The sequence below is a fragment of the Dendrobates tinctorius genome, unplaced genomic scaffold (genome assembly GCF_039654945.1).
Source record: "Dendrobates tinctorius isolate UK_male_01 unplaced genomic scaffold, ASM3965494v1 ptg000027l, whole genome shotgun sequence".
In the NCBI taxonomy this organism is placed as follows: Eukaryota; Metazoa; Chordata; class Amphibia; order Anura; family Dendrobatidae; genus Dendrobates; species Dendrobates tinctorius.
Window position 1 is genome coordinate 8,299,119 of NW_027361695.1, and position 24,309 is coordinate 8,323,427.

A 24,309-nucleotide genomic window follows, 5' to 3' on the forward strand; every position below is an offset into this window, starting at 1 on the left:
TTTGTCTTGTTTATTTATTTTCAACTAGATTATGGCCCGATGCTATCGCATCGGGAGGATGCGATAGCATCACACCTCTTGCCATGTTAACCCTCAACACACACACTCCTCAACACACACTCCTCTCACCTTTCACCATCTCCACTCACTATTTCACTCCACATACGACCCCTTCTCTCACTCCGTCTCTCATACTCACGCCGTCATCGCCGCTGCTCCACGATCCCCGACATCTTCTTCCACCGGCGCCATCCTGGATCCAGACGTTGTCCACGCCGGCGACATGTTCTTACGGCGACGCCATCTTGAGTATCGTGAAATCCCGCGATAGTCAAGATAGCGTCGCCGGAAGAACATGTCGCCGGCGTGGACGACGTCGGGATCCAAAATGGCGTCGGCGAAATCTCGCGAGTTTTCGCCGACGCCATTTTGGATCCCGACGTCGTCCTCGCCGGCGACATGTTCTTGCGGCGACGCCATCTTGACTATCACGGGATTTCGCCGATCCAAAATGGCGTCGCCGCAAGAACATGTCGCCGGCGTGGACGACATCGGGATCCAAAATGGCATCGGCGTAATCTCGCGAGATTTCGCCGACGCCATCTTTTTGGATCCCGAGTCGTCCACGCCAGCGACATGTTCTTGCGGCGACGCCATCTTGAATCTCGCGGGATTTCACGAAATCCAAGATGGCGTCGCCGCAAGAACATGTCGGCGGACTGGAGAACGTCTGGATCCAGGATCGCGGCGGCGGAGGAAGATGTCGGGGCAGCGACGATGACGGTGTGAGTATGAGAAACGGAGTGAGAGAAAGGAACGTATGTGGAGTGAAAGAGTGAGTGGACGTGAGTGGAGGTGAAAGGTGAGAGGAGTGTGTGTTGAGGCGGAGTGGTGTGTTGAGGGTTAACATGTGTGTGTGTGTGTGGTGACGTCACCGGTTACAACTGGACGGAAGTTGTTACAACCGGAAGCTGCTTAGGGCATTTATTATAGATGATGAGGAAGAAGCCGTCTGTTGTTGGCGGTGATGGCGTGTAGAGGCTTCTTCAGCCAATGTAATAGATTTAGAGTTAGGGGATTCGTGTGTGAGACGACGGCGTTTATAAGCCTTAATCTTGTCAAGTCGATGCTGTTTTTCCTCAGGAGTCTCATTAGCACGGCGTTGTTTTTGTCGTAGTGCTAAAGCTGCTTTCCTTTCACTGGCATTGGCATACTGTGCATCGGTATTGAATGGTGGTATTGATAGGGCAGAAACAGATTGCTGATTAGTTATGTCAGTGAACGGCATATGGGATGAAGTGTAGCAGTAAATTGTTCCACATGCTGATGTGGAAGCATCCTGTTGTGAGTCTAATAATAATGATGAGGAAGAGGCCGTCTGTTGTCGGCGGTGACGGCGTGCAGAGGCTTCTTCAGACAATCTTATGGATTTAGAGTTAGGGGATTCGTGTGTGAGGTGACGGCGTTTATAAGCCTTAATCTTCTCAAGGCGATGGTGTTTTTCCTCAGGAGTCTCATTAGCACGGCGTTGTTTTTGTCGTAGTGCTAAAGCTGCTTTCCTTTCACTGGCATTGGCATACTTTTTGTTATGACTCATGTTGGCACAGGTAAAGGAGTCTATTTGGCAGTTATCTGGCAGTGAAGAAGGCGTCCTGGAGTATTGTAGAGTAAACAGATACTAATTGACCCTGTAATTGCCCAGCAGTAGTTGTGAAGTGGTAGTGGCAAATTGGCCCTGTAGTTAGACACCGGCAGAGGAGCAAGGCAACAGTAGTTATGGCGGTAGAGGCAAATTGGCCCTGTAAATTAGACACCGGCAGAGGAGCAAGGCAGCAGTAGTTATGGCAGTAGAGGCAAATTGGCCCTGTAATTAGACACCGGCAGAGGAGCAAGGCAGCAGTAGTTATGGCAGTAGAGGCAAATTAGCCCTGTAATTAGACACCGGCAGAGGAGCAAGGCAGCAGTAGTTATGGCGGTAGAGGCAAATTAGCCCTGTAATTAGACACCGGCAGAGGAGCAATGCAGCAGTAGTTATGGCGGTAGAGGCAAATTGGCCCTGTAATTAGACACCGGCAAAGGAGCAAGGCAGCAGTAGTTATGGCGGTAGAGGCAAATTAGCCCTGTAATTAGACACCGGCAGAGGAGCAATGCAGCAGTAGTTATGGCGGTAGAGGCAAATTGGCCCTGTAATTAGACACCGGCAAAGGAGCAAGGCAGCAGTAGTTATGGCGGTAGAGGCAAATTGGCCTTGTAATTAGACACCGGCAGTAAACAGGCAGAGGAGCAAGGCAGCAGTAGTTATGGCGATAGAGGCAAATTGGCCCTGTAATTAGACACCGGCAGAGTAGCAATGCAGCAGTAGTTATGGCGGTAGAGGCAAATTAGCCCTGTAATTAGACACCAGCAGAGGAGCAAGGTAGCAGTAGTTATGGCGGTACAGGCAAATTGGCCCTGTAATTAGACACCGGCAGAGGAGCAAGGCAGCAGTAGTTATGGCGGTAGAGGCAAATTGGCCCTGTAATTAGACACCGGCAGAGGAGCAAGGCAGCAGTAGTTATGGCGGTATTGGCAAATTAGCCCTGTAATTAGACACCAGCAGAGGAGCAATGCAGCAGTAGTTATGGCGGTATAGGCAAACTGGCCCTGTAATTAGACACCGGCAGAGGAGCAAGGCAACAGTAGTTATGGCGGTAGAGGCAAATTGGCCCTGTAATTAGACACCGGCAGAGGAGCAAGGCAGCAGTAGTTATGGCGGTATTGGCAAATTAGCCCTGTAATTAGACACCGGCAGAGGAGCAATGCAGCAGTAGTTATGGCGGTATAGGCAAACTGGCCCTGTAATTAGACACCGGCAGAGGAGCAAGGCAGCAGTAGTTATGGCGGTAGAGGCAAATTGGCCCTGTAATTAGACACCGGCAGAGGAGCAAGGCAACAGTAGTTATGGCGGTAGAGGCAAATTGGCCCTGTAATTAGACACCGGTAGAGGAGCAAGGCAACAGTAGTTATGGCGGTAGAGGCAAATTGGCCCTGTAATTAGACACCGGCAGTAAACAGGCATAGGACCAAGGCAGCAGTAGTCATGGTGGTACAGGCAATGCCAAGCGTCCGCACAGCAAGTCGGCGTGAGGTAAATGACTCAATTTCACGAATGCAAGATGGCGGACGTCGTTAACACCTCTTGCCATGTTAACCCTCAACACACCACACCGCCTCAACACACACTCCTTTCACCTTTCACCTCCACTCATGTCCACCCACTCTTTCACTCCACATACGTTCCTTTCTCTCACTCCGTTTCTCATACTCACACCGTCATCGTCGCTGCCTCGACATCTTCCTCCGCCGCCGCGATCCAGGATCCAGACGTTCTCCAGGCCGCCGACATGTTCTTGCGGGACGCCATCTTGGATTTCGTGAAATCCCGCGATATTTAAGATGGCGTCGCTGCAACAACATGTCGCTGGCGTGGACGACATCGGGATCCAAAAAGATGGCGTCGGCGAAATCTCGCGAGATTACGCCGACGCCATTTTGGATCCCGATGTCGCCCACGCCAGCGACATGTTCTTGCGGGACGCCATCTTAGATTTCGTGAAGTCCCGCGATATTCAAGATGGCGTCGCCGCAACAACGTGTCGCTGGCATGGGCGACATCGGGATCCAAAATGGCGTCGGCGTAATCTCGCGAGATTTCGTGAAAAGGTGAGAGGAGTGTGTGTTGAGGCGGTGTGGTGTGTTGAGGGTTAACGTGCGTGCGTGTGTGTGTGTGTGGTGACGTCACCGGTTACAACTGGACGGAAGTTGTTACAACCGGATGCTGGTTAGGGCATTTATTATTATAGATACCCAAGAAACATTCATTAAGTCATTTCTAGTAATCCTGAGATTTTGTTTCCATTCTCCGAAACTTCAATTACGAAAAAAAAAAAAGTAACACGTTTGTAAATTTTAATTGCATTTCTTTTTTATTTTTGTTTTTTATTTTCTTTTATATTTTAGGCTGCAAATTTCACTTCTTGGCTGAGAATGACAGTCTCAAAATGACTGAATAATTTTTGCCATAGAGCATATTGAGATCATTTGTAAAAAGCAAATTTTTAATTATTTTTAATGGGGTTGTACTGTTGGAGAAAAAAATCTAAATAAAATAGATATACGTAAAGCCGCTTAAATTAAGTCATATTGTCCTCTGCAGTCTGGTGGTTCCGCTTAGGATTAGCGATGAGCGAGCGTGCTGGGATAAGGTGTTATCTGAGCATGCTCGGGTTCTAACCGAGTGTCTTCGGATCGCTCGAAAAATATGTTTGAGTCACCGCGGCTGCATGTCTCGTGGCCGATCGACAGCCACAAAATATGCCGGGATTGCACACCTTATCCGAGCACATTCGCTCATCACTACTTAGGGTCCTTTGTTGGGAACAGTAGAGTTTTGTCTTTTGCCATGAAGGGGGCTGGCTCATTTCGGTAGCTAAGTCAACCCCCTTCTATCTTTATCAGAAGGGGCTTGCTTATCTTTTGAAATGAGCCAGTCAGCCAGCCCCCTTCACAAACAGCGGCGGTCACGTAGCGATACATGAAACCGTATGGGAGCACCGGTGTAACTGCGAAACGCATCCTTAAGTTTTTCTTTTTTCCACTTGCCGTACATATGCAATGAGAATATACGGCTTCCGTTCAGAATTGGCTGTCAATCAAAGTGCTGGGGTGTGATTCCGCCTCCACTCACTGTGTTGTGACTGTAGCCGAGCCGGCACGCCGCCATGTCTGAAAGCCGGTGGCTGCCGAGAGGGAATATGTTAATTTTCTCCCGCAAGCCGCTCATTAAGTAAGGCATACGGACTCTTTTCTAACCATATTAACACGCAAATTACTCTTATATCTGCATGTTAATCACGTTATCTGACGTGACGGTTTCCCTTTAAAGGGGTTTATCACTCGGGGTCCAACCACGGAGACCCGCTGATTGGCAGGTTATGGAATTTTTAAGCTCCGTTTTAGACTAGAACGGCAGGTCGGATACCTAGCTGCTGCTCCATTTCTGGAAAAAGGGAAGACCACTCTGACACCCCGGCCGTGCAGAGCTTTCCTTGAGTGTAACGCCCGGATGCTCTATGTCATCAGATGAATGGTTGAAAGGCTTTGTGCACCTCGCTCTGTGGACATTGGGCCGTATCGTGCCTTTTGATTGTATATGGAAGCATACAGCTATAGTACACATATGCAGCGCTCAGAGGCGTGCCTGTACGGCCACTGTGCGCCCCCCACAGAGTCCGTGTGCATGATCCGCACATTGTCGCCTATATTACCGTGCATTTCTCCTTTCATCAGTGCGAAGGACGTTATACGGTTAAGATGATAGAACAAAGGGCTCGTTACAGGAGATCATTTTATTGCATATATTTCTAGGGGAAAATAAAATAATTTCTTTTCTGGAGGGATTGCTGCATTAAATGTTGAAAGGTGCAATCTAGGCAATATTAATTTTTAATCACCACTCGCCGCATGTCTCTCTTCTTGTACGGTTCATTAAAGGGATTCTTCTCAGAAGTTCAATTAGAAGCGTTTCATATAATAAAGGATTTTGCGATTAAAAATTTCAGCCGGGAGCCCAGCGGCGGCGTCAGTATATTTTCCGTGTAGTGCGCCGGAGGGTGCTCGCTAGAATAACCTCTCCTGCAAAAAAAAAAAGGAGAGCAGGCAGCGTTTAATTTCAGACCTGTTAGCCTTTCCTGCCGAACATGTCACATACAAGACTTTTTATACCAATTACTTGGACTTTCTTTTACCATTTTTGTTTATTACAAGTTTTAGTGAAGCAGATGCAGGCGTGGAGAATGGAATTTGATAGACTTTAGTCACTTTTGTTTCTAGAGAAAAAGAAAAAGTGAAATGATTCCTTAGTAAATAGGACGCAAATTATCAGGTTAGACTAAAATTCTTAAAACTATGTCTCAAGAATTAAAGGAGGTGTCGTTAGGATGGGTCATCCATGTCAGCTAGAGGCAGACACAGACATTCAGCTGTAAGTTCTTTTGAAAATTCTCCATAGAACCTTATGAGGGTATTTATTAAAACCCCACACAACCGGCACCACCCTATAGGGGGCTTGCCCCCTTTGAAACTGATATATACTCTTTAGATGGACAGAAAAGTGGTTTCATTTCAGTTTGTTGCAACCGTTGGCGTGGCCAAGGGCTCTGTCAATACTGCCGCGCTCTCCTCCTTCTCTCCTGTCTGCAGCACCTGCTCACCGCACATCAGATGCAGACAGGAGAGAGGGACGAGAGCTCGTGTTAAAGTGAGGTGTGCGGCATGTTGTTTGAGGGGTTAGAATGGTGCGCCGAGCCATTGACCACATCAAAAGTGCAATCTATACCGGGAGCAGGTATGGGGTGATGACAGTCCTAGCTTATTTACCTGCTGTAATGTCCTTGGATCCGACACCCACTCCTTGGTTGTTTTGATCCTTCAGTGGAAGCGATGTCGTCACTATTCTTCCATCACTGATCCGCTAACTGATAGCGCACAGTTCTAGTGACTTGACCACTGCTACCAGGCAAAAGGAGAGATTACTTACGGTATGTAGCATTTCTTTACAGGATGTATACCTGGATCTGTCGGGGTCCTAGTGATAGGAAAAGTAATGATAGAAGATAGCTTTCCACCATGGTGCAACCCATATGATGTTATATCTTAAGATGCACCAAATTTTAGCATAACGCTTTTCCAAATCATTTCCGCGAATAATAGCAATGCAGACGCGAGCAACAATGACTTTAGGAAAAAAAAATGCCTACAATGATGAATTCACCCCATTAGTATTGGTTCTGAGAATGATTTTCAGGTGTAAACCCAACATTGAGCTTCTTGACGTGTCGCTATATATCCTTGTACAGTATCATAACAGCGGACGCCTATTTAAAGGGCACACGGCGCCGTCTGTAATGGGACTCACCTGCAGGCTGACGCCGCCCTATAATGAAAGCCCTGCGGATAAAACGCAGCTGCTTAATGGTTAAGTAATATTCCTCACTGTTTAATGATCATTACAAGCTGCAAATCCCCCGTAGCTTGTAACTGGCCTGTTAACCAGCAGAACTTGTTGGCTCCATTACTCCGCAAATGTATCATTTATGCCGTAAAATAGAAGAATAAATACATAATTCCCGGGACCACGAAATAACGCGTCTTTAGTCTTCTTCCTAGTAAAGCATGCCTCGTTATATAATTGCCGGTGCCTCATGATTATCTTCCAATTGTACATTTATTGCTCCGTTTAAAATAGAAAGAGCGTCTTTGCAAACATCCTTGATTAAAAATCTTCTGCCGTAGTGTTTGTGTCTCCATAGATATAGACTACAAAGAACCCCAGTGCGGTCTGATTTGGTAATCGTACTCCCTCACATCTGTCCTAACTTAATTGTTAATGCAATATTTTGTCTGAAATTCCAAATAGGCTTTAATTGAGGGTTCGCCTCAACAAAGAGACCCTCATTAATTACTAGAATCCTTCAGACTGGTCCCCAATACCCCTCGGCTGCACCACAGTGGCTAGGAGCAGTTTATAGAGTACTTGTCACCAGGTCAAAAGTAGCCTGTTTTTGCTCTTATTTTACTCCTGACACCTGAGTAATCCAAGTTTTTCTTTATATCCGCTGTATGACTACAGAGATATGGGCCTTTTTTTAATTGGTGATAACATTTAGGCTCTTTAGAAGAGGGCGTGGCTCAGATTAGACTGGCACATCCCTGAGGATCCTGTGAGCCCCGCCCCCTAGGTAAGGACCATAAATAAATTGCCACTGAATTTAAAGGCCCATATCGCTCGAGCCCTATGGTGGAGTTAAAAAAAATAAAATAAATTAATTAATTAAAAAAATGAAATACTCAGGTGAGCAGCCTGAATAAAATAAGAGCCAATACTGATCCGGTGACCTCTTAAGTGGTAAAACATGCCTTGTAGCTGTATGCATAGTTTTGGTGCTTATGAAAATTGCAGCATACCAGTCGGGTCCCCACCTTTACAATATTTTATTACCTATCCATTTGCCAAGAATCTACCTTCAATTTTAGATATGTTTTTGCCAAAGGAGTATGTAACCTTTTAAACGAATTATCCAGTGCCTGTAAGGGTACCGTTACACATAGCGACACTCCAGTGATCCCGACAACGATACGACCCGGTAAGGATCGCTGGTACGTCGCTACATGGTCGCTAGTAAGCTGTCAAACAGGCAGATCTACTCAACGACGCAGCAACGATACGGCGATCCGTATAACGACCTCGGCGGTCGTTGGGACCTTGTCACACAGCAGCTATTCTGACGACTCAGATCTCGATAGGCGTGAGGTTTTAGTCGCCAACGAGGTCACTCGTCATTGTTATGGCGTCAAACACAGTGATGCATGCTGGCCAGCGGGACACCAACAATCAAAAAATGGCCCAGGACATTCGAGCACGATCAGCGATATTGCAGCGGGGTGCCGGTCGCCGCTATGTGTCACACGTAGCAAGATCACTGACGAGGTCGCTGTTGCGTTACAAAATCTGTGACGTTTCAGCGATCTCGCTAACAATCTCGCTATGTGTGAAGTACCCCTAACTTTGCATCGAGGTATGGGGTGCTACCAATATGGCGTATCTCGGAAGATTTCCAGGCAAGAATCAGATGCACGATAACAGACGACTATGCACAAGAGCTGACAAATGCCTTTTTAGTCGCGCCTCTTACCTCCTAATGCAAAAGTGAGAAGTGCTGGATAACCGCTGTTAAGGCTAAGACTGTACATTGGTTGCACATGAGCACGTTTTCCTTTGGACTGGAGCTCCATGGACATTTTTAGTGAAGTGTTTCCCTTTTCCCTTCTGACATTACTTATCAAATTTTCAGTAATGTCTGCAATAATTATAATAGAATTAAGTTCTGTAGCCTGCGATGGAAGAGTAGCTATATCGTCCATCGTTGTAATTCTGCTGGAGGGAGCCTTTCTTCTGGACTTCCTCTCAATGATCCAGCTGCAGAGCACTACAAATCCTATTCTACCTCAGCAGATAAAACTATATAGAAATGTTCTGTGTGCCCCAGGAAATCAGACATTTTCTCTTTCCTCCCTCTCACAAATGTTAAATCAGCTGCCTCAGCTCAAGGACCGGGCCTTGCTCCCCTCCTCTATGTCTACTGACATTTTCTGTGGTCCACCAAGTTTCACAAGTTACTTCAGTGACCTTCACCCAAAGCCTTGTCAAGCCCAGTGTGAGTATTTAGCATGTTTGTATCCGGTTACCATATACCGTAACTTGGAGCTTGTCTCTCCAAGCAGTTCTCTTAGCTGGCAGTCATTTCTGAAAACTGCTGTTTGTTTCTCCAATCCCCATTTTACTTCCTGGATCAGACCTGCTGCTTAGCCCTTTGTTTGCTGTAAGTATATCGTCTTCTCTGGAGCTGTTCACACTACAAACGCTGCTGCAACAGACTATTTTTTTTTTTACAATCTAGTTTGCCTGTTCATCTCTGATGTCAGCGGCTATTCATTTTGTTTGCTGATTAACCCTTCATCTGCTGTAAGCATAACAATCTTTTCTCTGGAGCTATTCACACTACAAACACTGCCGAACTGACTGTATATCTTAAGTTTCTGTGTATGTGTACACTCCTGGCTCTGTGTCTTCTTGTGTTTCCTGCTCCACTTGTCTGCCTTGCTTGCTGTCCTGGTCCTCAATGTTGCATATGCCATCCATGGTGCCTGCTGTGCCATCACCTTCAGTCCGTGTTGCCCACCGTGACCTAGCGAATCTGCCTCGCCAGGAGAGACAGTCTGGCATTAATACAACTGGCTGCAGAAGAATCCTCCTCTCCACTACTGTTTGTAATAGGAACCAAATAAAAGGTCTCGCTCTCTTGGTTTAGTTCTGCTCCCTCGCCTATGGGAGTGTTTGGCAGGAAATTAACAGATATGTTCTCTGTAAGAAATATCTCAAGATTGTCAACCTGTAGGATTTCTTTTTTTTATTTTCACATTCTTGACGTCGATCGTCGGAAAGTTTGATCCTATTCGCTTTTAACATTGAGACTCGGGTGACCTACCTTCCTTCCTACGATCTCTCGTTCATTGACTCGGATCCAACTTTGGCCAAATTTGCCTATTATTCCTCACAATACAAGTCTTTGCGTTTTTCATTACGCGAGTGAAAAATGGCCATTTATAAATTAACAAAAGACCTCCGGCGTGATATTTCAGCGTTAGAAATTGGTCGTCAATCTGGAACCAGCATGCAACACTTAACGCGCGGATGATTTGTAAAGCCGTCCTTGACATGCCGATATAAAAGGGGGTCTCGGAAAGGTGCCGTACACCTACTATTTGCCAGTGATGAATGTGATCAGGATTATAGCGAATAACAAGTGTCAAACAAAACAAGCTCTGTCACCTCCCTCTCGCGCACACAGCGCTCGATGGCTCTGGTGAGCAAGACAAGTTACCTGGGGTTTTTTCGGGAACCTGGAGCATGCTTCTATAGCCAATGCATCAGTGAATCCCCCGCGGAGAAGTAATGCAAATTAGGGGCCTGCGATATTCTGCTCGGCGGGTATTTATTGTAGGTGGTGGGCTCACACGGAGCTTGTCTTTAAGGTCACAAGATGAGGTTTGTTCTTTAATGGCGATCTTTGATTTACAAGGCAGTTCACCTTTTGTGTTCGAGGGGAAAAAAGAATCAAATTTTTTTTTTTTTTTTTTTTTTTAAGGCTATTGAAATCCCTTTTACCTTTTGTTCACGGGCCTATGGGGATACATTGTCCGGGTCGCGTACAGCCTGAATGTAATCACCAGTAATCATGTAACAATGAGTGTAGGCCGAATTTGATTCATGCCTGGAGTATGTGCGCAGAACGCGCGTGTTTTATTGATCCACTCTGTTCTGATGATTATAGTTCTGAATTATGCTGCTCGAGATTTGACACAATCCACTAATCAAGTGCCGCCGCTAGTGATGGGACCCGGAGCCCCCCACGAGGGACTCTTAGATTGCTTGTGGGCTGCTTGGGAGTTGTAGCCGTTGAATACAAGGCTGTGGCTGGATCTGTTGTAAATGCCAGGAGCAAAGACTATCAATTTGTAACCTTTTCCAAATAAATGAAACCAGAAATCCTATGTACACCCTTTTGACATTGGGAGAAAAAAAAATTGTCAGTCTGCAGTCTTCATTTTCTGTCCCACTGATAATCTAATTGCAGGCTGTTCCAAGTTTTTATCATATTCTGTCATGGGAGTTTCTCTCCCAGTAATGTAGGCTGGTTTTCTTGCTTTAAAGGATCAAGCACGGCTCCAGAACGGCAATTATTTCCTCTTCACGTGATTGTTTTCTCTGCCCTCTCTGAGGCTATGCATACAGTCTCCCCTCTCCACATGGTTTGTCTCTTTACAACTCCCTCCCTCTCGTTGCTGCTATTTCTAACACTAAGAGCAGGGTCACAGAACCGTTATCTCCACATCCGAGGAAAACGGTCCAATTACTCCGATCAGAGTTTGAGAGTGGCATCATTTTTTCTCAAATGTGGGGGAAGTTTCTCCAACTTCTCCATACTGTCAGTCTGTAAAATTCCACCTGCACCCGGATGTGATCTGAGTGCGGTCTGATTATTTTTTTAAAATTTTTTTTGCATAGACCAATATTTTATTCTTCAGAACTACACCACTCCTCTGCCTCCCAGCTATCTTCTTGGCAGCGCTCTCACTCGCGACGATTGGCAGCGCTCTCACTCGTGATGATGGCAGCGCTCTCACTCGTGATGATGGCAGCGCTCTCACTCGTGATGATGGCAGCGCTTTCACTCGTGATGATTGGCAGCGCTCTCACTCGCGACGATTGGCAGCTCTCTCACTCGTGATGATGGCAGCGCTCCCACTTGTGATGATTGGCAGGGCGCTCACTCGCGACGATTGGCAGCGCTCACTCGCGACGATTGGCAGCGCTCTCATTTGCGACGATTGGCAGCGCTCTCACTCGCGACGATTGGCAGCGCTCTCACTCGCGACGATTGGCAGCGCTCTCACTCGCGACGATTGGCAGCGCTCTCACTCGCGACGATTGGCAGCGCTCTCACTCGCGACGATTGGCAGCGCTCTCACTCGCGACGATTGGCAGCGCTCTCACTCGCGACGATTGGCAGCGCTCTCACTCGCGACGATTGGCAGCGCTCTCACTCGCGACGATTGGCAGCGCTCTCACTCGCGACGATTGGCAGCGCTCTCACTCGCGACGATTGGCAGCGCTCTCACTCGCGACGATTGGCAGCGCTCTCACTCGTGACGAATGGCAGCGCTCGCACTCGTGACGATTGGCAGGGCTCTCACTCGTGAAGATTGGCAGCGCTCACTCGCGACGATTGGCAGCGCTTTCACTCGCGACGATTGGCGGCGCTTTCACTCGCGACGATTGGCGGCGCTTTCACTCGCGACGATTGGCGGCGCTTTCACTCGCGACGATTGGCGGCGCTTTCACTCGCGACGATTGGCGGCGCTTTCACTCGCGACGATTGGCGGCGCTCTCACTCGCGACGATTGGCGGCGCTCTCACTCGCGACGATTGGCGGCGCTTTCACTCGCGACGATTGGCGGCGCTTTCACTCGCGACGATTGGCGGCGCTTTCACTCGCGACGATTGGCGGCGCTCTCACTCGCGACGATTGGCGGCGCTCTCACTCGCGACGATTGGCGGCGCTCTCACTCGCGACGATTGGCGGCGCTCTCACTCGCGACGATTGGCAGTGCACTCGTGACGACTGACAGTACGAGGAAGCGGCCCAATTTGCGCGTTCTTGGATGCATCTGTATCATCAGAGTAGCGCAGGGGCTTTGAAGTTGACTGAATTTAGCGATTTGTTCAGCTTTGGCCATTATGCGAACACGAGACATCCCTTTTAATGTGGCACCGCTACAGATCGCTTGTAAAACGCTAGCATTCTGCAAGCTAATTACGCTTGCAAATCGCTAGTTTTTCCACGGGAAAATCGTGGGAATTTAAAATGCGATTTTCCCGCTGAATGGAATTCCAGAATTCCCACGGTAACTTCCGCGGGAGTTCCGCTACGTGTAAACTTAGCCCTAATGCTGTACAATAGCATGTGATGTCCTCGGCAGTTTGGTAGCATCTTTTTATAATGCAGACTGTTTAGTGCCCGCTGTCTTGCCCTCGTCGTTCCTTATGTTGTTCCATGTTTGTATTTGTGCCCCGGCCTCCTGTAATAAAGAGATGGACATCGCTGTATTTATAGTGATGGAGGCCATGTACAATGAAATCCTGTCCAGATGAATTGTGTGCGAGCGCAGAGCTGTGGGATCTGTGTGCTGCGGTACATATGGTGCAGCAGACGTGTGGGGCTGAGGACTTCCCACACGCAGCGCTGCCTCCCCCAGAAACAATCTGCACTTATCTCCTTACTGACTGCACAAACTAGTTCCTGCAGGAAACAGAGCAACTTATTCAAGATTTTGTTTTTAACTTTTTTACCCTTTTCTTTAACTTAACCGTAGAAGTATAAGATATTGCAGCATGCATCCCTTTCCTATCTTTTGCCCTTCTAGCAAATGTATCTCTTCTGATTAGTCTGTTAGTAAATACTTGTTCCAGGATGTCATTGATTCTTTTCCTTACAGCACTTCTTTGTGCTGTCTCTCTGTAATCCCTCCAGGAAATATATGTATCAATTACTAATTGGATGCTACCATTCCCCCTGTCAATGCAGCATGTCAGATTTATACTTGCTCAGTCTATAATTTATTTTAGTAATTAAAATAATCTGACTTACCAGCAGAATAGTGAGTGCAGCTCTGGAGTTAAAGATGTAGCTCAGGATCAGTAATGTAATGTATGTACACAGTGACTGCACCAGCAGAGTAGTGAGTGCAGCTCTGGGGTATAATACAGGCTGTAACTCAGGATCAGTACAGGGTCAGTAATGTAATGTATGTACACAGTGACTGCACCAGCAGAATAGTGAGTGCAGCTCTGGGGTATAATACAGGCTGTAACTCAGGATCAGTAATGTATGTACATAGTGACTGCACCAGCAGAATAGTGAGTGCAGCTCTGGGGTATAATGCAGGATGTAACTCAGGATCAGTAATGTAATGTACAGTATGTACACAGTGACTGCACCAGCAGAATAGCGAGTGCAGCTCTGGAGTATAATACAGGATGTAACTCACTATCAGTAATGTACAGTTGTCGCCAAAAGTATTGACACCCCTGCAATTCTGTTAGATAATACTCAGTTTCTTCCTGAAAATGATTGCAAACACAAATTCTTTGGTATTATTATCTTCATTTAATTTGTCTTAAATGAAAAAAACACAAAAGAGAATGAAGCAAAAAGCAAAACATTGATCATTTCACACAAAACTCCAAAAATGGGCCAGACAAAAGTATTGGCACCCTCAGCCTAATACTTGGTTGCACAACCTTTAGCCAAAATAACTGCGACCAACCGCTTCCAGTAACCATCAATGAGTTTCTTACAATGCTCTGCTGGAATTTTAGACCATTCTTCTTTTGCAAACTGCTCCAGGTCCCTGATATTTGAAGGGTGCGTTCTCCAAACTGCCATTTTTAGATCTCTCCACAGGTGTTCTATGGGATTCAGGTCTGGACTCATTGCCAGCCACCTTAGAAGTCTCCAGTGCTTTCTCTCAAACCATTTTCTAGTGCTTTTTGAAGTGTGTTTTGGGTCATTGTCCTGCTGGAAGACCCATGACCTCTGAGGGAGACCCAGCTTTCTCACACTGGGCCCTACATTATGCTGCAAAATTTGTTGGTAGTCTTCTGACTTCATAATGCCATGCACACGGTCAAGCAGTCCAGTACCAGAGGCAGCAAAGCAACCCCAAAACATCAGGGAACCTCCGCCATGTTTGACTGTAGGGACCGTGTTCTTTTCTTTGAATGCCTCTTTTTTTTTTTTCTCCTGTAAACTCTATGTTGATGCCTTTGCCCAAAAAGCTCTACTTTTGTCTCATCTGACCAGAGAACATTCTTCCAAAACGTTTTAGGCTTTTTCAGGTAAGTTTTGGCAAACTCCAGCCTGGCTTTTTTATGTCTCGGGGTAAGAAGTGGGGTCTTCCTGGGTCTCCTACCATACAGTCCCTTTTCATTCAGACGCCGACGGATAGTACGGGTTGACACTGTTGTACCCTCGGACTGCAGGGCAGCTTGAACTTGTTTGGATGTTAGTCGAGGTTCTTTATCCAACATCCGAACAATCTTCCGTTGAAATCTCTTGTCAATTTTTCTTTTCCATCCACATCTAGGGAGGTTAGCCACAGTGCTATGGGCTTTAAACTTCTTGATGACACTGCGCACGGTAGACACAGGAACATTCAGGTCTTTGGAGATGGACTTGTAGCCTTGAGATTGCTCATGCTTCCTCACAATTTGGTTTCTCAAGTCCTCAGACCGTTCTTTGGTCTTCTTTCTTTTCTCCATGCTCAATGTGGTACACACAAGGACACAGGACAGAGGTTGAGTCAACTTTAATCCATGTCAACTGGCTGCAAGTGTGATTTAGTTATTGCCAACACCTGTTAGGTGCCACAGGTAAGTTACAGGTGCTGTTAATTACACAAATTAGAGAAGCATTACATGATTTTTCGAACAGTGCCAATACTTTTGTCCACCCTCTTTTATGTTTGGTGTGGAATTATATCCAATTTGGCTTTAGGACAATTCTTTTTGAGTTTTTTCATTTAAGACAAATTAAATGAAGATAATAAAGAATTTGTGTTTGCAATCATTTTCAGGAAGAAACTGAGTATTATATGACAGAATTGCAGGGGTGTCAATACTTTTGGCCACAACTGTATGTACACAGTAACTGCACCAGCAGAATAGTGAGTGCAGCTCTGGGGTATAATACAGGATGTAACTCAGGATCAGTAATGTATGTACATAGTGACTGCACCAGCAGAATAGTGAGTGCAGCTCTGGAGTATAATACAGGAGGTAACTCAGGATCAGTAATGTAATGTATGTACATAGTGACTGCACCAGCAGAATAGTGAGTGCAGCTCTGGAGTATAATACAGGAGGTAACTCAGGATCAGTAATGTAATGTATGTACACAGTGACTGCACCAGCAGAATAGTGAGTGTAGCTCTGGAGTATAATACAGGAGGTAACTCAGGATCAGTAATGTAATGTATGTACAGAGTGACTGCACCAGCAGAATAGTGAGTGCAGCTCTGGGGTATAATGCAGGATGTAACTCAGGATCAGTAATGTAATGTATGTACATAGTGACTGCACCAGCAGAATAGTGAGTGCAGCTCTGGAGTATAATACAGGATGTAACTCAGGATCAGTAATGTAATGTATGTACACAGTGACTGCACCAGCAGAATAGTGAGTACAGCTCCGGAGTATAATACTGGATCATTACAATATGCATACAGTATGCTATGGATTTTTAATTTTACTCTCCTTTTTATGCAGATTCTGTATATATTGAGTAGTGACACGTTTTCCTTTGTACATTGTTTACTATGTAGATTTTCTCCATCCTTCTCCCCAGCCATAATGTCTCTTCATTGGTGACTTATGTTGGAGTTGGCCGGTGATGTTTGGCTCTTCTCCTGTGTCTGAATGTTCTTCTTTCTGTAGAACATGCTCAGCTTTTGGAAGCCCCAGAGTCCGCTTTATACCTTCCAATTACTGTGGGTGTTTACTGAGTACATCACTGTTATTGCCAGTATCTGCTGTCACAAGTTGGCCGTGTTGCCGCAGTTCTCCGTGGTCAGGCTTGATTACGTTCTCGCAGTTTTCTGCATGTTTTGTAACAACACACGCTTCATTCTGTGACTTGTATGGCCTGGACTAGACATGAAGAGGGATCCTCAAGGAACTTCCCATTGCACAATTACAAACAAATTGGCAGAATATTCTATCCATTCCTGATTGGTGACGGTCCATCTGCAAGACGGAGTACGAGTGCTGACGGAATGGGGTCAGTCGGTATATCTGGAGCAGGAATCTCACTTAGCATCGTGTTTTTCTCCCGCTGATCCTCGTGGATCTACCATTTCTGCCAGGGTTTCATCGTTGACTTTTTTTTTTTTTTCCACCTATGATTTGGCCACAGCACATCCGACCCAAAATCTGTTCATGTTGCATGCAGATTTGTCACGGGCTTGAATTGCAGAATGAAAATTGCAACAGAAACATGCAACATGTGTGAATCCTCCCTTGTCATAAGGGCATTTGAATATAGTCAGAGGTAGAAAAACATGTCTTATTTCAGAAGCGGTGACATACCTGTCCTTGGGTTGAGTATGGTTTTATAACTCTGCCCCATTGAAGAGAATGGAGTTGAGCTGCGATACTACGGTCATGGGTGGCACTGTGTTTGAAAGAAAGCGGGCATCGTTTTATAGTCCTGAATAACCCTTTTACAGGGGTTGTGCCATAAATGCAAATTATCATCTGTCCGCAGTGATCACTTTCTGACCTCTTGGAGTCCCACAGTCCCGAGAGCAGCTCTCTGGAGTGCCCCACTTGAATGTAGTGATTGCCCTCCTCCATCACTCCATTTATCGTCTGTGGGACTGCCGGAGAAAGCTGTGTGTTGTACTTTACCCTCCCCTGCAGCCCCATAGACAGTGACTGGTTTTGGTGATGTAGGATTTTTACTCCCAATGGGCATACCTGAGCTCTGTTGTTGGGACTAGTGCTGGTCCCATGGGTGGGATGCCAGGATCAGTAAGGAGTAAATGCTGCCTGTTTGGAGACAAGGGCAGTGAGACCCTCAGGGGAGGGATTGCCACCCACTTGCAAGTCTCTTCTGCATACTCGTGGGAAGACTTCCTTCTCTTTTACGTCTGGATTTAGGGTAGTTGGAACCACCAGGAGGGGAAGCTCTGTCTGGGCACTCAATGGACCAGTTTCCATTCCTCAGAGTTAAGGTAGCAGGACCATCCAGCAGGGCATGCAATTTGGACCATCTCCCCGCTTCTAGACCAGCTGGGTCAACATGCCTCTTGCTTCCAACTTCCTTTTGGTTAGATGCAAGAACAATCCCTGCTCTTCTACCGCTAACTGTAAAGCAACCGGTCCGGCTGAGGAGGTTTGCTGCCCTCTTGGAACTTGTGCCTGGGCACTCAAGTGATCACTCCCTGCTCCTACACTTCTAGACTTAGCACAGTAGCTAGGACAAACCTGGAGGGCATGCTATTTTTCTAGAATTTCCATCCCACCACTCAACGGATCTTTTCCTACTCCTTCACCTTTGGTGGTTACAAGTCTGGGACCTGCTGGGAGAGCATGCTGCCCTTCTGGATTTCCCATCTTGCCTGTTAGGGGACCTCTCCCCGCTTCTTCTTCTTGGTACATAGAGCTCCTCGCTCTGATCGGAAGGCATGCCACCAGCTTGGATTTCCCATTTGGGCACTCTGCGGACCACTTCCTTCACCTTTAGCCTTGGTACCTACAAAGCAGAGTTTTACTTTATGTAAAAAAAACAAAAACATTGCGCGGCCATTAAATTTCCGACCAGTATGAACATAGTACGTGGCTCCCATATGTATCAAGAAAGAACTTTTTCCACTACTATGTATAATTTTTTTAAATTGGGGGGGGGGGAACCCTATTGGGAATAAGAGGTTTTTGATGTATATTTTGGTGCATATTTTATATCAAGATTTGCTTGAAAACCGTCCACCTCCGTTTTTTTTCCAATGGAAGGCCAATATCGCTATTGGAACAGATGCAGTTTTTCCACCAACTTGGGGAAAAAAACAAATCTCAATGTGTTCATGGCCCTTCTGTTCAATTGTATGGATACAGGGGTCTCTCTACCCACGGCACGTTTTCTGTATTTCTGCCTCGTGAACCTTTTATTGGATGTATGGAAGTTTATAGAGATCTCTTCTATTCTAGATTTACATCCAGAGAACATTCTTTTTTTTTTTTGTTTTTTTTCTTTTTTACCCCCATAAGAAACGACAGCTTTTGGCTTTTTGACCATCTTTTAAGTGCTGTGAAACGGAAAATAGGAGATGATCAGAGGGTTCCCGGTGAGTGCCGGCTCCTCCGCAGAACCTCTACCCTTTTACCTGTCCTCTTTCCTGCAGGCTAAGAGTTAACAGCGCCGATTGCCAGCTGGGAGAGACCACGGCCGTCCGACGTCTTCACAGATGTTCTACTTTGCGCTCCAGGCTTTTGTGACAAGGAAGAGATGTACTTTTCAGATTTAACGTGTTCTAGCTGTGGAATAGCTTAAAGCGAGGTTTTATGATCAACCTTTCCTTACAAATAGAGTTGAAATGCTGAACATTTGCAATCATAAAACTTTAAGGCTTTTTTTTCCTTTTTTTTTTTCTCGTTTTAGGTTTTTTATTGTGTAGAGACGATGCAAGAAGTATTTTATGGGTCAGCCGTAAAGTTATTTATTTTTTTTTTTATTGAAAGAGTTGAGAAGTTGTGTTTTTTTTGACTGCTCAAATCACTGGTCACAATTAATATTTCAGATTTTGCTGCAGTTTTTTTTTTTTTTTTTTTTTAAAGGTTTTTATTGGTTTGGATTTCATCGCTTGCACAGATACGGCGATAGGATGAGAAAAATCTATTTCACGGTTTGCTTAAAATGACTTAAATCTGTATTTATAATAAAACCGGGCCTGCAGCTTTAGATTTTTTATTTTTTTGCTTATTTTAACCGGTAATTGCCTTATTTGGAATTTTTCTTTTTGCGTTGGAGAAGTTTCCAAAACGTGTGGTGTGGGAGAATTTAAATAATATTTCATTAAATTAAGAGTCCAAGTGAATATAGGAGTCTTTGTAATGTGTATTAGCAGGGAAATATGCTACTTTCTTCTCTTATGAGCCACCTCTACTTTCCATGCCTCCTGAATTCACCATTCACTGCTAAATTCTCTCTTGCTTGAAACTAGACAGACTGCAAGGCCACTGAGGGATCAGATTACAGGTGCTTATTGAAGTCTATCGGGAGTGCAGGTCGGAGCGGAGTAAACAAAAATTTGTATTTTTCCTAGTATGTGTTTTATCTAACCTATTTCTGGATTCACAGCCACACTGCTCATTGAACTTGTGCTGCATAAAGACAGAAGAGCAAAAATTATTCTGGTTGTGTTTGGCAGACACTGTAGCAGCTTGTCTCAAGGAAAGCTGGCTACAGTTTATTTAAAAAAAAAAAAAAAATGTGCTTCTTCCTAATGTATTTTATATCACCCATTTCTGGATTCACAGTCACACTGCTCAGTGAACCTGTTCTACATAAAGATAGAAGAACAAGAATCCCTTGTGTCTGTGTGCTGTGTATGGGAAACATTATTGCAGCTTGTTTCCGGGAACAGTTGGCTGCCGTTTATTTAAAAAACCAAACAAACTGAGCTTTACTTACCCCCCCCCCCCCCGGGTACAATGCTGACTCTCTGCCCCCACTCCCGCTGTCTATTATTGCCTTCAGGCAATAATTGAGCTCAGTGTCTCTGGTGAAGCCGATGGCACGAGCCGCTCAGCTCACTGGCTTCAGCCAATAACAGACACCAGGAGCAGCGACGGAGAGTCAGTGCTGGACCTGGGGAGGGTGAACAAAGCAAATTTTTTGTGCTTAAAAAAAAAAATTACACTTTTTATATACAATAATCTAGGAAATCAGCCAAACACAGGACGTCAGTGGCGGCATCATCAGATCTATGACTAATTAATTAGCAAACATTAATAAAGGTGAGAGTGCTGAAATGTCCTTTATTTTTATTTATTTTTTTTTTTAAGGGTGCCCAAGTGACCACAAGAAGATGGCTGAACCTGCAGGAATACCAGAGCAAAAAACTGATGGCAGACAACGGTGTGACAGTGCAGCGGTTCTTTGTCGCTGACAGTGCTAGCGAGGCCCTCGAGGCCGCCAAGAGACTAAGTATGCATCTTCTCCTTCTATATACTCGGGTTAGTCCTGCTCCTCACTTCCAAGGGGTGAGTGGGACACGTGCATGATACCTTCCGATATAACGCCACCTGCACCTCTTACCTCTCGATGCAGAAGTGGAGTATGCAAGGTGCGATCGGCACCCAAACGGAGGCTTCATCAGGATTTCACTACATAAATGCCACTGTTGGAGATTAACCGGCGGCATTTAAGTGGATAAAATAGGACAGAAATATGTTATTTTTTAACGTGGTGTGAATGCTGCTGTTGTCCTGAATTTGCTGATGGTTTTTCATTTTTTTTCCCGCATCTCTCCGTTTCTGAGATATGGCTCCCTCATCCCTGTATATAAATCTCGTCTTTATAGCCAAGTGGGTGTGACCTCATCCCTTAGCCCTGAGGATCACACCCACTTGAAAACCTACGATTGGTAATGCTCCTGCCATGGTTATCTGTTATCTTCATCCTCTTCCTCTACGCCCGCTGTTTAATATTTTGCCATATCCCTCTCAGACATGTATTTGCCGGTCAGCTGGAAGAGGAGGGGTTAGCCGTCCTGGCCGCGCTGCTCTCCGCACTGTAGAAGTCTTTACCGTCATGTTGCAAGCGGCTACTTTAAAAATACCCATTTTTTATACTTTTTTTTTATTTTTTTATTTTACCATTTATTGTGTTCATAGCAGAGTCCTGGAATTCTCTTATGATCCAAAGCGGCAAAATTTAATGTGGTCACAATTTGTTTTTCCCTTTTTTTTTTTTTTCCCTTTAAAAGTGAATATGAATTTTGAAGACATTATTGTTATGTGTTATTTTATTAACATTATTAGATCATTATTTTACTATTAAATATTATTTATTATTATCATTTATTTTTGTAGGTATCATTTATTATTAGATTATTTTATTAATATTACTCCTCCTCCTACTACTACTCCTGCTATTAATGTTAGTTATGGGAATATTTCCAGCTAAAATACACTGTGGAACGATGGCTAAAGTCTTCGTACTATTGCCAAAAAACAATAGCAGTAGGATGCAAGAGCCCTCCAAAGATGCCACGTATCCCCATTCCCGTCTTGTGCGTTGTCAGGAATGATATCACAGCCAGTTTTTGCTTTAGGGTGAAATTTGGGTACAGTGCCAAGTGATACTGCTTTGGAGAAAAGGGGGACATTGCTGTACTATGCAAGGCGCTACAGCCCTAAGGGTAACTGTGCGTTGCACATAGATGGAAGTATATGCCAGGAAAATACTCCCAGTAGTTACTTTAAACAGTAACTGTCACTTTAATTTTTACTTCATGAATAAATAATATGCAACTTTGTAATGTATCTTATAGAAATCCACTTCTTTCTGTTCCTGCATTGATCTTTCACTCTCAATTTCTGGATAAAGTCTTTAAAATTTGCATTCAGTGAAGACAGATCTTCCCATTACTGAGATTGGAGATGACAGTTGGTGCTTATAAAATTCTATGGAGGAGGAGGGAGGAGCTAGAATTCTCTATAGAACTTTATGAGCACCAACGGTCATCTCCTATCTCAGTAATAGGGACACATGGGTTCACAGAGGAAATATTTTACCTGTGAATTGAGAATTCTGAGAATAAAGAGATCAGTCCAGGAGAAGAAAGAATCAGATTTCTCTTATAAGATATGTTACAAAGGTTTCTTATTTTCATGTGTGCTATTGATATATGGAAGAAAAAAAAAATGAAACCGGAAACCTTACCTTCTGCTTGTATGAGCAAGTGCTCTTCCTCATAAATTGCTGTTTGGTGTTGGGCTTTAGTTGTGGATTCACACAGCTGTCCCAAAATATATGCTGATGGCAAAGGGTGGAATCTGTGGCAAATCCACATCCAAATCCATACGTCACGCGTGCAGATTTTGTGACTGATTTGCCCGCGGAGAAAAATTACGCCAGATGGAAATTCTTCCCTTTTTTTCCTTTTGCACAAATTCCTTTAAAACAATTTTCCAGTCGCTGAGCTCTTATTTTTTCTTTTATTCTGCAGGAGCTGATTTTAACACAATGTCGCGCGCCTTCCGCGTTTTCGTTCCCCCTCGATATACTGTGATCACACCAAGCCGATAGCGTTTCAGCATTCAACAGGCGCACGCAGCCATTAGGAGTGATCGAATGAGATGCGTATCGCCATCATCCCGCGCAAGGCGCGCGCTGTTTTATGTCGCCGGCTACGTCGTAACTGCTCGTACTTTTTTTTTTTTTTTTTTCAAAAATGACCCCATACTTCCTGGATTTACAGTAATGGGTGTAATAGGCTGGAGGACCACAAATCAAAATCTCATTTCGGACTTGAGACACTAATGTTTCGCTGACTTATTGTTCATCCTCTTCCATCCCTAATAAACATACCTAACGGAGGGCGAAACCAGAAGGGAATAACATCGGAGAAACTCGCAGCCGGCATAATTTCGACACCGTCTCGGAGATTAATAGATTTTTTTAGAATTGTTACTGGAGAAAAGAAATTTTGCATAATGTCCGAGATTAAACACTCTTCACTTCATAATTGGGATTTAGATGTAGAAAATGAAGCTTTTTCTGTGTGGTCTCCGAGTTTATCGCTGGCGGCTTCCCCTTCATCTTAAAGATATGTTCATTTTGGGCTGCTCTCATTATTTTCATTTTTACGCTTTTTGTTTTTTTTTTTTTCCTTCCCTTCTTCCCGTGTCAAAAACTGATTTATTTTTATTTCTAAATAGTTTTTATGCATTATGAAATCAAATTATCATATATTATACTGAAAAACAGGAATAAAAATTAAATTCTACCAACTACTTTTTTGGTTTGCTACTCACTAAAATCACCTGGCAGTGTGATTATGCAGTTGAGTATGATCACGTTTATGTTATTTATTTATTTATTTTTTTATTTTTTTACTGCTTTTAAAAAAAAAATCTGATTTTTTTTTTTTTTTTTTTAAATTCTATTTTATTTTTTTTAATTTTTTTTCCATTTTCTGAGATGCATAACTTTTATTTTTCTGTCTATAGAGCTGTATGAAAGTTTGTTTTTTGTATGGCAAACTGTAGTCCTTATTGGTACCATTTTTTAGAAGTTTTTTTTAAGGAGTACATATGACGCTTTGGTAGGTTTTTGTTGCATTTTTTTTTTTTTTTTAGAAGTGCGGTGGAAAAAAATTATGATTTTTTTTTTTTTTTTTTACACTATGGTGATAAAAGTGCGGGTCAATTAGTTCTGTATTTTACTAGATCAGACCTTTTATGGACACTATGGCATCACATTTTTTGTTTGTTTGTTTTTTTCGGATAGGACCTACTTTACACATTTTTTAAGCCTTCCTAAAGGACTTGAACCTAGAATAATCTGATTGCTTTTGCTGTACTGA

At 44.5% G+C, this 24,309-nt stretch overlaps 1 protein-coding gene across 3 annotated transcripts in view; it reads left to right on the top strand.

Annotated features, from left to right (window-relative positions):
* The window catches only part of SUCLG2 (succinate-CoA ligase GDP-forming subunit beta), a 198,582-nt gene that overhangs the window by 20,387 nt on the left and 153,886 nt on the right, over positions 1-24,309 (top strand). For all 3 annotated transcript variants that reach the window (XR_012231124.1, XM_073569744.1, XM_073569743.1), the window contains exon 2: positions 20,783-20,924. Coding sequence is in view for 2 of the 3 variants with exons in the window: in XM_073569744.1 (XP_073425845.1) it covers positions 20,783-20,924 (142 nt within the window). In the remaining variant the exon portion in view is untranslated. The remainder of the gene's footprint in view (positions 1-20,782; positions 20,925-24,309) is intronic.